Source organism: Eptesicus fuscus, chromosome 6, assembly GCF_027574615.1.
Source record: "Eptesicus fuscus isolate TK198812 chromosome 6, DD_ASM_mEF_20220401, whole genome shotgun sequence".
In the NCBI taxonomy this organism is placed as follows: Eukaryota; Metazoa; Chordata; class Mammalia; order Chiroptera; family Vespertilionidae; genus Eptesicus; species Eptesicus fuscus.
Window position 1 is genome coordinate 72,699,919 of NC_072478.1, and position 15,143 is coordinate 72,715,061.

Genomic DNA, 15,143 nt, shown 5'->3' on the forward strand with positions numbered 1-15,143 from the left:
TTAATTTTCATACTCACTCCTGATGGGCTGGTGGGTGTCATGAAGGTACGGTCAATTTGCATCTTTCTCTTTTATTAGTGTAGATAGTATGCAAATCGACCGGATGGCGGAACGACCAGTCACTATGACGTGCACTGACCACCAGGGGCCAGACGCACAATGCAGGAGCTGTCCCCAGCCTGCAGGCCCCGATCGCCCAATTGGGGCCTGTTGGCCAACCTCTTGGTCTCTCCCCCAGCCGGTAGGCTCCCATCACCCAATGGGGAATGGGGAACCAGGGGTGAGTGGCAGTGGATGCGGGCGGCGCGAGGCCAAGATGGGTGTGAGCGAGGGGGGCCCTGATTGCCCCTCCAGTCGCCCCACACACAGAGGTTGACCGGCGTTCATGGAGGAGGGCAGGGCCAGCTGCTGGCAGCTGGGGAAGATTGGCCCAGATTGCAGGCCAAGCCTAGGGACCCTATCTGTGCACAAATTTCATGCACTGGGCCTCTAGTATACACTGAGTGGCCAGATTATTACAATCTCTGAACGCATAATAATCTGGCTACTCAGTGTGTGTGTGTGTATATATATACATATGTATATTAGAGGCCAGGTGCATGAATTCATGCATGGGTTTTGTCCGGCCAGCCTGGCCAGGGGGAGGGGACATGGACAGTTGGCCGGCCTGCCTGCTGGTCGAACTCCTGGTCAAGGGGACAATTTTCATATTAGCCTTTTATTATATAGGATAAACCAGGAGTTCTATACATTTCCAAAGTACTGAATGGGAAAATGAAGGAAAGTATTAAACAATCTACCATCAAAGAGAATTAAAAAGAAAATCTGAATTACTCATGTGAATTCTGGGAATTTGATGAGAAAAATATGATAAAATATCATTTTAAAAATGGATCACAGGGTCCAGCCAGTATGGCTCTGTGGTTGAGTGTCCTCCCATGAAACCACGGTGGTCACGGTTCGATTGCTATTCTGGGTTGTGGGCTCAATCCCCAGTAGGGGGCGTGCAAGAAGCAGCCAATCAATGATTCTCATTGATGTTTCTCTCTCTCTCTCTCCCTTCCTCCCTTTGAAATCAATAAAAACATATTTAAATAAAAAAATAAAAAAGAGTCACTAAAATCCTGGCACTTGTTTATATAGTTAAATTTCTTTTTTATGGAATGAAACAGCAAGAGTGAATACAATTCACAAAAAAATGGGAAGCTTCAGAGAGTTCTGTAAGATGTCAGGACTTTTAATTTCACATACAGACATTTTTACTGTTTCTTATTCATAAAGTTCTGTGGCCTTTTCCCATACCCTATTTTTTCATTATCTTTTAGAATTCATTTTATTAATACTATCTAATAATTACGAAGATAATGGTTTATTATTTTACTTTTATAACTGAGTTTGATTATAATTTTATATCTAGTTATAGTAAATAATAGCGAAGATATTTAAGATAGCTCAGATAAATAGACAGACATACTGATTTTTTGAAGCATTTTCCATTAGAAAAGTGAACTCCTTCATGAATCGATGGCAAAGCTGGTTCTTTTCTGGAATCCCCGACATCATTGTAAGCCAAACAGGCTCTCCAATTCGTGGCATTGTGTAAAGATTACAAATTGTTGTCCTAAAAAGAAGAAATTCATAGTTCACAGAATTACACACCTTAAAATAAAGTTACTTTACCATCTTGGGCCTCACACCTAGATTATTAAAGCTTTTGAGAGGAGACAATAAATCAAGTTGCTTTTTTTTTTTGTTATCAGCACAGTACATGGAAAATGTTCTGTACATAAACTCATAATATGCTGGTTCTGCTGCTGGCTCTGCCCCCAATGACTGTGTGCCCTTAGGTAAATTATTTCTCTACGTTAAGCATCAGTTTCCTCCACTTGTAAAAGGATAGGACTAGATAATTTCTAAAGCCCCTTCCAGTTTTACATTTCTAAGGTATATGCTGTATTTATATAGAATATAAATAACGAGCAACATAGAAAAGACATTATATATGGGATAATAGCTTATCCATATACCCAGTTAAAACAACGATTTAGCCCTAGCTGGTTTGGCTCAAATGGATAGAGCATCGGCCTGCAGACTGAAGGGTCCCAGGTTCGATTCCGGCCAGGAGCACATGCCTGGGTTGTGGGCTCAATCCCCACTGGGGGGCGTGCAGGAGGTAGCCAATCAATGATTCTCTCTCATCACTGATGTTTCTATCTCTATCCCTCTCCCTTCCTCTCTGAAATAAAAATATATATATTAAAAACGAACAAACAAAAACCCAAAGTTTATCTGCACCATTTAGTTGCCTAAGCTGACACTTTTTAGTAAAGTTCTGAAGGATGATGAGGACACTATAGATGGCATGCTATATTTTATCTCTCAACCTTCTGAAGTTTTCCTTAAATCAACACAAGAAAGGATTCAGTAATTATGATAGTGTTCTTCTGCCTATTTCAGTTATTTAAGCAACATCTAGTCTTGTGACTTACACTCTCTCTTGAAGGCTTCAAGGATAACTTTAAAATGTCAATTCTTTTCCTTTACATTAGAATCTACTCAGCAAAGTCCTATACTCTCACCAGACTAAACACCTCCTGTAAAGTTGGGCCTTAAGAATCTAATTGGTCTCTAGTTCTCTGATAACTCCACAAGAGCTAGCACCCACTTCAGCATAATTTTCTAGCACCTAGAATCCAAAAAAGGAAAAGAACAAGTTTCACTAAATTGTGACCCAACATGAACACACTATATTCCAATGGATAGAAGTGACAAAGACAGGTTAATGAATTTTTTTAAAAATATATCTTTATTGATTTCCGAGAGAAAGGGAAAGGGAGAGGGAGAGAGAGATAGAAATATCAATGATGAGAGAATCACTGATCGGCTGCCCCCTTTACGCCCCCTACTGGGGATCCAGCCTGCAACCAGGCATGTGCCCTTGACCGGAATCGAACCTGGACCCTTCAGTCTGGAGGCCAACACTCTTATCTACTGAGCCAAACTGACTAGGGTGGTTAATAAAGAGTTCTTGACAGGACATAAAATCATTGCTGAAAACTTAAAAATAAATAAATAGAAAAGAATTAAAGGTATTTTACAGAGAAAAATATGACTAGAATATAAACTAGGGATATGTGAAAATGCTTATTTTTAAAGCATATTAAGAATGTCCAGATACTGCTTAACAATATGGAGGCAAATAACAAAAGAAATAGTTAAGGGAATAAGAGAGGTTGGATGGGATTCACTTATTTTTCATTATTAGACCTTTCAGTATATATATTTTTTGTTTCTTAACCATGTGAATTTACTTTTTGATTAAAAGAAACACAGTATAAATGAATCAATGAGCTGGTCAATTCATTTGCTATTAATTTCTTCAGCGTATTAGTGTCTACTAAAAACCTGTGTGTCATGGGCCAGGGGCAGATCACTAACATTAGTATAGTGGTCCACTGAGAAACACTAATGCCTTAGTGTTTTGGTGTTTAAGGATATGTACTATGATCTCAAAGTGTATCAGGTGCAAAGAAGGGAAAGAAATTATGAGTAATGCTCCTCACTACATACAATTCTATGTTGTCATCAATGACCTAGAAAGTAATGGTGCTTTCTTCCCCACTAATGACTATGCCTTGCCCTTCAGTGGTAAGAAGGGCAAGTATTTTCAGTCATGTAATTCTTCATTTTTCCTAATCTGTCCTTAGAGAATGAAAGACTCCTTTAGTTGTAAGGGAACTGTGCATATAATTTAGTTTTGCTTGTTGTTATGCATTAAATCTACATAAAAATCCAAGGACCTCACCTTTCTGAGAGGAAGCTATGCTAACTAAAATGTACTTCCTGCTTCTCTAGGTTTCAGGACTTCTGTATACATGTGAATCATTTCCTTCCTCTTCTCAACTACCCAAAATTCATTAATTTTTCTGGTCTCAAATAATCACCTAGTTTAAAAATCATCTAATTGTAAGTTTTAATAACCACTTAGTTTTAAAATTAAGCATGATAGTCTCATTATTTGCAGTAATATTCTACAGTCACATCAGTAATGATGTGAACACTGAATTAGTGAACACTGAGTCACTGTTCCTAGGGGAAGTATAGGGTTAAAGTTCTTGTGAGCCTTTGGGTCACAACATTTTTGCCAACCCATAAATACATAATCTTGTTCTATATGGATTAATTAACATTGAATTCACAGCCAACAGCACAATGACTCATGCCTGAATGAAGCTTACCTAACACATGTATTTTTCTCTGTAAGGCACATCACAGCCTTCTTGTACTTAGAAACTTTGGTCAGCATTTTAGCACAATACTTGAGGGCCATTTTTAAGAGCAAAATCACTAACAAAAAGCACAAAATGCAAAACAAACTGGTACTATATATACACATTTATATACACTGAGTGGCCAGATTATTATGATCTCTGAACGCATAATAATCTGACCACTCAGTGTGTGTGTGTGTGTGTGTGTGTGTGTGTGTGTGTGTGTGTGTGTGTATTAGAGGCCTGGTGCATGAATTCGTGCATGGGTGGGGTCCAGCCAGCCTGGCCAGGGGGAGGCAACATAGGCGGTTGGCCGGCCTGCCTACTGGTCAAACTCCTGGTTGAGGGGACAATTTGCATATTAGTCTTTTATTATATAGGATATACACTGAGTGACCAGATTATTATGCGTTCAGAGATCATAATAATCTGGCCACTCAGTGTATATGTCTAAAAGGACATACATATAAAAGGAAATATAGAAGGACATATATATAAAGAATAGGAGCTGAAATAAAAACACAGAGCACTGTCTTGTTCAATATCATCTGGGAATGTGTGTGTAAGGCCAGTCAAATTTTTCAGTACTCTGTGCATGTTCACAAATGATCGTAAAAGCATTGTGAGTGTATTATGGGGTTATGAATCTTAGCAAGTAATGAATTCACAAATACAGAATCCATAAATAATGAGAATCAACTCTACACATTAGAGTACTTCTACAGATAGCCTTCAGTTCGATTCCTGGTCAGGACATATGCTTGATTTGCAGGCTCAATCCCGAATGTGGGGTGTGCAGGAGGCAGCCAATCAATTATACTCTCTCATCACTGATGTTTCTATCTTTCTCTCCCTCTCCCTTCCTCTCTAAAACCAATAAAAATATATTTTTTTAAATTATTAGTTTATAAAGTTTTTTAGATATTGTAAGAATGCTTAGTTAACTTACATCGTCTTTCAGATTTCCACAGTGACTAAAGTAAAATAATCACACTAATATAAAAGGAAAGATACTCAATCATGATATATATTTTCAATGATTTTATAACTCATACATGTTTTAAATTCTAGGCAATCTTAAAATTATAAGGCTAGGCCATTCATACTTCCTTATTACCAAAGCAATTAACTTGCAAGTATTTAATTCAATTGTTTTAAATAAAAATACTGTTTATAACCTAAGAGCAAGATCAATCTTCTAAATGGAATGAGTCTTATGACAATATTTACTATTCTGGTAACCTCAGCTGGGTCTCTAATGACAGTGTTACCTCGGAGCTCAAATAGGGACTCTTGGCCTTCTGCCACAAAGCTTGTGACTGCAGAAAGGAACTGTAATCCAATAATGTAAGTAATAGCTCCAAGTTCAAGGGCAAAGATTCGTTACCTTGTAATGCTGCAAAATGTAAAACTCAGAAACAATATTGCAGGATTCTTAGGCAAATAAGCAAAAAGTCTATACTATCTTTCCAGGCTAAAGGAGAAAAGACTAAGTGGATGAGAGGATGAAGTAGTCCTCAAATGATTTTTTCAAAGGGAGACACACGTCAGTCACTTTGTGTGATTCCTAACATAAGTTCGTATGCAATATGTTTGCTTGCCATAATGAGAGCAGTTACAAGCAGTTGTTGCAGCTTTAGGCACAAACTTTGTCGTGTGAGAAAATACCGGCAGAAGAAAAACTATTTGCTTTGCCATTATCTAGAGAAAAGATCAAGCAACAGTTACTTGCAACATCAAATTCATATTCACTATATCCATGTATCCTTGTAGTCCATGTATCCAAGAACATCTGATTACTATCACTGGTTAAATAACAACTAGTCCCTACATCTAACAGCCCAACAGAGGACAAAGCACATTTCTGTTGGAATAAGGGTCTCTTCTGGTCATATTAGCTTGTCGAATGGTCCAATACTAAAAATCACACTGCTGATGGCTCCCTAATGTGCCTCAATCCCAAGCACATTTAATATTTAATAACTTAGGAGCCAACAGGTTACAGAATTATACTATCCTTTGACAATGGAAGAAAATAATTTTAAAAATTAAATTTTATCAGAAATAAGTTAAAGAATACAAATAAATCTTTTTGTGTACACTGCAAAACAACTCTATATTATGAGAACATGGAGAATATGTACCTGAATTCATTTAGGGCATCAACTATTCGATTATAAGCCAAACTCCTCTGACTGGTGTCAGCTGATCTCCGGCTCATTTTCATAGCCTTGAAAGCAATCAAATAGTTAATTCTTATACTCATCATGGGTAAAATATGGGGAAGAAAGTGAAAGACAAAGTCATATATTTCCACAATACTCTACCACCATTTTTATCTAGAAAAATGTAAGGAAGACATACATATTTACAGTGGCTTTCTTTTATACACTAAGGTCATTAATGACTACAACAAAATTCAAAATTTTCAAGTGTTAAATCTCTTATGGTAACTGTCAAATCACAGAATGTCAACACACAAAGAAACTGATGTTGACAATTTCTGGCTTACATAAAACTATTTTTTTCCCTCAAGTAGAACAGGACACAATGATAACTCAGTAACAATAGCTCATGGTTTTCTCTAATATTTCACAAATGGTTGTGTTAAAAAAAACTACTTTTTAAGATCTGAAATATATTCTACTGAAAGATGTCTTAAGTTAATAATATCTGTTTTCTTTAAAACATGTTTAGCCAAGGTTGAAAGCCTTGCTTTAAGTAGAAAAAGGGGATCAGGATTAGTCTGTGTGTATTAAAAAAAAACCACAACTCTGTAATTTTGTAGATTTTAAAAAGAGGATGTATTGTGCATTAAGTAACTATAAATTAATTTTTAAATATTTTAACATATGTCTAAGAGAAGATCATACTACTTCAGCCATAAATCATGCTCATGTATATCAAAAACCTTCATAAGGTAAAAGTGAAACTTACTTTGCTTTTACAAACTGTCGATAGACTACCAATTTATAAAGAAGTGAATTTTTTTAGCTAGAATTGAGAAGTGTTCTTCCTTAATTTTACCAGCAATAGAAATGTTTAATTAAATCACAGATCTCAAAAGGTAGTACAAACTTCAAAAGAATAACCAAGGTGCCAGAAACAAAATTCACAGCTTTACATTAAAAAAAAAAAAAAAAGTGACAGTTTAAACTGGCTCCAGAAGATAAATTTTTTTAATGGTTTAGTGTTTATTATATTCTACCATTAACAACTGTAGAACTTTCCAAATTAAGTTCTATAAATTTATATAAAAGCATTCATATAGCATTATCTTTCAGCTTTAATAAGAAATGAGATGTTAAACTTGAATAAATATCCAAACAACTATAAGTATACCAGAAGCCCGGTGCATGAATTAGTGCGCGGGTGAGGTCCCTCGGCCTGGCCGGTGATCAGGGCTGATCGAGGCCATGGGAGGTTGGCCAGCTGGGTGGAGGGACCGTGGGAGGTTGGCCAGCCAGCCGTATTAGGGCCAATCAGGGCTGGCTGGCTTGGGGGAGGGACCATGGGAGGTTGGCCAGCCACAGGAGGTTGGCTGTGGGAGCGTACTGACCACTGGGGGCAGCTCCTGCATTGAGCATCTGCCCCCTGGTGGTCAGTGTGTGTCATAGAGACCAGTCGACCAGTCGTTCGGCCGCTTAGGCTTTTATATATATATAATAGAGGCCGGTGCACGAAATTCATGCACGGGGAGGGGGTTCCCCTCAGCCCAGCCTGCACCCTCTCCAATCTGGGACCCCTTGGGGGATGTCCGACTGCCGGTTTATGCCCGATCCCGGAGATCAGGCCTAAACCGGCAGTCGGACATCCCTCTTACAATCCTGGACTGCTGGCTCCTAATTGCTCACCTGCCTGCCGGCCTGGTTGCCCCTAACTGCCCCCTGCTGCCAGCCTGATTGCCCCTCACTGCCTCTGCTTGCCGGCCTGGTCACCCCTAACTGCCCGCCCCTGCCGGCCTGGTTGCCCCCAACTGCCCCTTGCCGGCCTAGTTGCCCTTCACTGCCCCCACTGCCAGCCTAATCGCCCCCAACTGCCCCCTTACCGGCCTGATCGCCCCCAACTGCACCCCCCCACCACCGGCCTGGTCGCCTCTAATTGCCCACCCCCGTCAACCTGGTCGCCCCCAACTGGCCCCCTCTGCCAGCCAGGTCGCTCCTAACTGCCCCCCCCTGCTGGCCTAGTTGCCCACAACTGCCCCCCCCTGCTGGCATGGTCGTCCCCAACTGCCCCCCCTACCGGCCTGGTCACCCCTTATGCCCCACCCCCCCCCCCACCCCCGCCGCCCTGGTCGCCCCACACAGCCTGCTGTTCTGTCGTTAGGTCGTCCCTCACTATCCCTCCTGCCGGCCTGGTCATAGGCAGCTATCTTGTGAGGGCATAAGGGTTAATTTGCATATTACCTCTTTATTATATAGGGTAGACAGACTTTAGGTTAAAGATGGTCAAAGCATTTAACCATTTGAAAAGTCATCCGTAATGAGTTCTATAGTGCCTAAATACTTCAAGTTTTATACAAAGCTTGAAACACATCTCCCAGTAACTTAAAAGGTCAGTTCAATATATTATGTATATTGACTTTGGCAACAACAGACTACAAAAAGAGACAGAAGCTGACTAAAGAAAATGTCACCAGTGCCTAACTTCTGAAAAAGTGAAAATGGCCTTTATTCATTTGTTCCGTGAAAGAAAGAAAAAAAGCATTGCTAATGACCTATTTGTCTTTTGACAGATTTAATGTGAATAAACTAACATCATTGTCCTCTCTAGAGGCAGATGATTCTTATTCACTACTAAGTTCCTGAAATGCACCCTCTGCTTTCTAGACTACTCTCACTGGTCTTCCCATCTCCAGCCTTTTACTCTAGTCTCTTTTAAACATGCTGCCAAATTAATCTTCCTGAAGCACAATTTGGAGACAGCCTTAAAAATAAAGTTAAAACTTCTCTCAAGCATTCTAGATTCCTTGAGATCTGTATTCATTAACTCTTCCAGCCATCTCCTTTTTGCATACTGTCACAGGGATTAAGAACTTTAGTTATACCCACTGATTCACTGGTTCAACTTCTGGAAATTTCTCCTGAAAAATAATCTGGAAAATTCACCAATATGTTAACTATACTGTAGCTATAATTGTGAGAAAGTAGAAATGGCCTAATAGAAAATTTGTTACTGATGCTAAGGAAAGTGACCAAAATATATTTAAGAACAATTTATAATGACAAGAGAAAGGCATGTGTTACAATTATTAGTTTTTTTAAATAGGCATGTAATTAAAGCAACATGGACAAAGCACAATCTGAATAAAGTGAAAGTACAATCCTATCTAATAAAAGAGAAACATGCAAATTGACCGTACCTCCGCTACACCCGCAAGCCATGCCCACCAGCCAATCAGGAGTGAGTATGCAAATTAACACAACAAATATGGTGTCGGCCACAGAGCTGGAGTGAGCAGGAGGCTTGGGTTGCCCCTGGCAATGGAGGAAGCCAAGCTTCCCGCTTACCCGGGCCAGCCCTGACCTCCACTCAAGGCTACAAAGTTTCAATTATAGAAGATAAATAAATCCCAACAAAAATGGTGGCAGCCATGGAGCTGGAGCGAGCAGGAGGCTTGCGTTGCCCCCGGCGATGGAGGAAGCCAAGCTTCCTGGCCAGCCCTGGCCTCTGCTCAAGGCTACAAAGTTTCAATTATAGAAGATAAATAAATCCCCGATACCAGTGCCTCCGCTTGGGTCACCGGGGGTCGTGGCCAGCCTGCAAACCACCACAGGTCCCTCGCCAAGGCCATGCCACACCCCAAGGGAACCCCCACCCTGATCTAGGACACCCTTCAGGGCAAACCAGCTGGCCCCTACCCATGCACCAGTCCTCTATCATATCTAGTAAGAGTAATATGCAAACTGACCATCACGCCAACACACAAGATGGCTGCCCCCATGTGGACACAAGATGGCCACCATAAGATGGCCAGCAGGGAAGGGCAGTTAGGGGTGACCAGGCCGGCAGAGGAGGGAAGTTGGGGGCGACCAGGCTGGCAGAGGAGGGAAGTTGGGGGCAACCAGGCCTGCAGGGAAGGGCAGTAGGGGGGGACCAGGCCTGCAGGGGAGGGCAGTTGGGGGGGGGAACAGGCCTGCAGGGGAGGGCAGTTAGAGGTGACCAGGTCTTCAGGGGTGACCAGGCCTGCAGGGGAGGGTAGTTAGAGGTGACCAGGTCTTCAGGAGTGACCAGGCCTGCAGGGGAGGGCAGTTAGGGGCAATTAGGCTGGCAGGGGAGCAGTTAGGCATCAATCAGGCTGGCAGGAGAGTGGTTAGGGAGTGATCAGCCTGCAGGCAGAAGCAGTTAGGGGTAATCAGGGAGGCAGGCAGGCAAGCAGTTGGGAGCCAGCAGTCCTGCAGTTGGGAGCCAGCAGTCCTGGATTGTGAGAGGGATATCCAACTGCCCGTTTAGGCCCGATCCTACCGGGCCTAAACGGGCAGTCGGACATCCCTCAAGGGGTCCCAGGTTGGAGAGGGTGCAGGCTGGGCTGAGGAACACACCCCCGTGCACAAATTTTGTGCACCGGGCCTCTAGTATACATAGAAAAAGCCTGGACAAGACTTCCAGCAAAACATTAATGAATTATCTTTGGATGGCAAGGATATCAGTTTTTCTTGTTATTCTGCTATATCTAATTTTTGAAGTTTTGTTTAAAAAATCCTACATATGCCGAAACTGGTTTGGCTCAGTGGATAGAGCGTCGGCCTGCGGACTCAAGGGTCCCAGGTTCGATTCCGGTCAAGGGCATGTACCTTGGTTGCGGGCATCCCCAGTAGGGGGTGTGCAAGAGGCAGCTGATTGATGTTTCTCTCTCATCGATGTTTCTAACTCTCTATCCCTCTCTCTTCCTCTCTGTAAAAAATCAATAAAAAAATAAAAATAAAAATAAAAAATCCTACATATGCTTTAAGTCAGAGGACCACTGGTGGGCCATGAGTTCCAAAAGGTTGGCCACCACTGGTTTAAGGAAACAGTTGGAACAGCAGTCACCAACTGCTGGTCCGTGAGGTCCAAAAGGTTGGTGACGGCTGCTTTAAGATGCAGCCCAAATGAAGCAACATCCTAATAGTGTTACTTTTTTCACAATTCTTATCTTTAGTTTCTAGAATAGTGGCTGCCACTTCTTTCCTATGAACTCCTAAAAAAAGTTTGGCTTGTTCTTCCTTTTTAGGTATCCTTATTGTCTATCTTGTATTTACAATTTTCTACTTTATGAAAATTTATTATATACTATCAGCAGCAATTGATCACTTGTGCCTTCTTAAATCACTTTCATCACTTGGATCCCTGCCCCTATCCCCCAAAAGTACTCTCTCCTTTTTCCTCCTACTTGAATGGCCAATCCTCAGTCGCTTCTCCTCAAATGTTAACTGCTGAAATGCTCCACAAATCAGGCCTAGGATCTCTGCTCCTCTCTTCTCTCCTGATTGTCCAGCGTGGACCTTTTCCCTAAATTCTAGATGTATAAAAAAACCATTTGGGCCAAAACCGGTTTGGCTCAGTGGATAGAGCGTCGGCCTGCGGACTGGAGGGTCCCAGGTTCGATTCCGGTCAGGGGCATTTGCCTTGGTTGCGGGCACATCCCCAGTGGGGGTGTGCAGGAGGCAGCTGGTCGATGTTTCTCTCTCATCGACGTTTCTGGCTCTCTGTCCCTCTCTCTTCCTCCCTGTGGAAATCAATAAAATATATTTAAAAAACAAACAAAAAAAAACCATTTGGGTGTCCAGGAGGCATCTCAAACAAACCTCTAATCTTCTGCTGCCAAATATGTTCTACCTGTAGTTTCCCCATTTTAGTACTGGCAAGTCCATCCTTCTTACTGCTCAAATAAAATTCTTGAGTCAACCTCTATTGCTCTTTATCTTTACACCCCAATTCAGCCTATCAGCTAATCTCATTAGCTCTGTTTTTCAAAATATGTCCAGAATCCAACCATGTCTCACCAATTTCACCATTAAGTTGGTTTGAGTATCCATTATCTCTTACCCAGATTATGCCAATAACCTCCTAACTGGTCCTACAACATATATCTTTGCTCCTAGAAATCTATTCTCCACCAGCATTAGAGTGATCCTCACATATAATGTCATTCATCCACTCAAATCCCCCAATGGTCTCCCATTTCTCTTAAGAGTAATTGACAATGCTCTTATAATGGAGCCCTATAAGGCCCTATATTATCTTGTCTTCTAACCCAGCCACTTTGGCCTCCTTCCTGTTGATCAAGCATCAGGCTTACTCCTAACACAGGACCTTTGCCTCTGCCTGGAACATTCTCCTCTCAGACAGTTGTAGCTCATCTCCTTCATATTTCTGGACCATATGTCATTTTATCAGGAGCCTTCCAGACTAGCCTCTAAAAATTACCAATCCTTCCACCCATCACTTCTTATAAATCTTTTTCTGTTTAATTTTTCTCCACAGCGCTTAATCCCATCTAGTAGCTTATATGTTCAGTTGATGTCCCAAGAGGTCAGGAGTGTCACTTTTTTCACATCTTATCTTTAGTTTCTAGAATAGTGCCTGACACATTATAGGCCCTCAAATATTTATTTATTGAATGAATGGATGAATACCTTTAGGTCTTTTATTAGGCAGTAAGCTCCTTAAAGAGTTAAGGTTTATTTTGCATCTCCCAGAACAGTCTGTAGGGTATATGCATAGTACCTGTTAATTTTTGTGTCAAATATATAAACACAATGTTTAACAGAAGAATAAGATTCAAAGAAAAATAAAGGATATAAACAAACCAACAACATAACTATGCTTACCTGTTCTATTGCACTCTTTAATTTGTTCATGTGGCTTTCAAAGAGAGGAAAATGTGAAAAAAAAAATTCATTAAATTTGTTATTTTCATCTTCATCTTTGGATAATGAAAAGATTACCCCAATTGCAATCTTCTTTTTTCTCACAATTCCTGGGTTAGGGCCACAGCTTTCATCTGATAGATTAAAGCTTTCTTCTATAGACCTTAAAAACAAATATTTTATTTTAAAAAATATAAAAATAATTAAACTTTCAATTCTATCCCCTGCTAATTAAATGTAGGCAAACTAAAGGCCTTCTGTTTTATCAAGTAAATCTAAAAATTCCTATCAACTGTAAATTTCATTCATAAATCTACTGGCTAGTCCTTCATGGTCAAATTTTAATATGAAATTTTAAGAGTCAGAGTAGGAAGACTTTGGTTTAACTAAAAGTCACTAAAATATAGATAATCCCAATTCATAACTAACCTAAATATGCCTGAATTTTAAGGTTTATAGATGAGTCTGATACAACCTCTTCACTGTTCTAGAATCTACTTGTTTCTTCTTTTGATTAAAAAAGTAAAATCAAAGATGAAGGTATACAGGGGGTAAATAAAGGAGAAGCTTCATTATCTATAGTTGTACTTAACATAAACTAAAAAAAAAATAAATCACACCACCTTTCAAGCATGAATTATCTTGCCAAAATAGAAACAAGAAAAACTGAAATATCAAATTACGCAGCACATGGATCAAAGTCCTAACAGAAGAGTTAAGACTATAAACCTCTTATAAGAAAACAGAGGGTCAAAAGCTTTATGAAGGACTTGACAATCATTTCTTGGGTAAGACACCAAAAGCACAGGCAACAAAAGAAAGAAGAGATGAACTACATAAAAATTAAAAACTGTTGGTTGAGCGTCATCCCATGCACTAAAAGGTCACCAGTTTGATTTTTGGTCAGGGTATGGGCAACTGAATAGATGTTTCTCTCTCACATCAATGTTTCTCTCTCTCCCTCCCTCTCTCTAAGAAAATAAATTTAAAAAAATTTTAAAAGGAATAAAAAGGAATGGGAGAAAATATTTACAAAGCATTTGTATGATAAGAAATTGATATCCAGAATATATAAATAATTCTTACAACTCAACAACAAAAAATAACCTGATTTTAAAATGGGCTAAACACTTGAATAGACATTTCTCCAAAGAAGAAATACACATGGCCAATAAGCACATGAAAACATGCTCAACACCACTAGACATTACAGAAATTCAAATCAAAACCATAATGAGATAACACTTCACACCTATTAGGATGGCTGTGATGATTAAAAAAAAAAAAAAAGGAAAATAATTGGCAATGATGTAGAGCAAGCATGTCAAACTCTCGGCCCACAATGAATATTTCTGGGGCCCACCCAATATAATGGTATGTGAGAAACATTTTAATAAAAATTTCGTAACTTAATTTTTACAGTAACCTGTTACACATAATTATTAATAACAAACTACAACGTTCACTAATGACTGATTACTATAATCGTGTTGCATTCATTTCCCTTCCTTACACGTAGGTGCACCACTTCTCTCCACTAATACTAGCAGTGAGTATTTTAGCAGACGACTGCCACGTCATTAGTCTTGTACTGCCTTGTTTGGTGTGTGCAACAGGAAATATTTGCTTTTGGAGAACAAGAAAAATAGGTTTATTTGCGTTACGCTTATTAATTTGTGTAGTTATTCAGTGTCAGGTAAGTTAATCTTCAAGAAAAAATATTAATTTTATTAAAATGTTCTATTGTTTTATGTTAACGATTACTCATTTATTTCAGCCCTTTATATTCAGCATATCTATATTGAAATAAATCTGTTTCTATGAGTATTGAAGCTTTTTTTTTTTGTGGCCCACATAAACTTAAACCTTTTTTATTTGGTCCATTTTAGTCTTTGAGTTTGACATGCTTGATGTAGAGAAACTAAAACTCTTGTGCTTTTCTGGTGGAAATGCAAAATGGTGCAGCCATTGTGGAAAATATTTTGGTGATTCCTCAAAACTTAAACACAAAATTCTATAC

At 39.8% G+C, this 15,143-nt stretch overlaps 1 protein-coding gene across 2 annotated transcripts in view; it reads right to left on the bottom strand.

Annotated features, from left to right (window-relative positions):
- Positions 1-15,143, bottom strand: part of FNIP1 (folliculin interacting protein 1) — a 107,450-nt gene that overhangs the window by 24,150 nt on the left and 68,157 nt on the right. For both annotated transcript variants that reach the window (XM_008142641.3, XM_008142635.3), the window contains 3 exons: positions 13,085-13,286; positions 6,416-6,501; positions 1,475-1,621 (listed from right to left, as the gene is read on the bottom strand). In XM_008142641.3, coding sequence (XP_008140863.1) covers positions 1,475-1,621; positions 6,416-6,501; positions 13,085-13,286 — 435 coding nt within the window. The remainder of the gene's footprint in view (positions 1-1,474; positions 1,622-6,415; positions 6,502-13,084; positions 13,287-15,143) is intronic.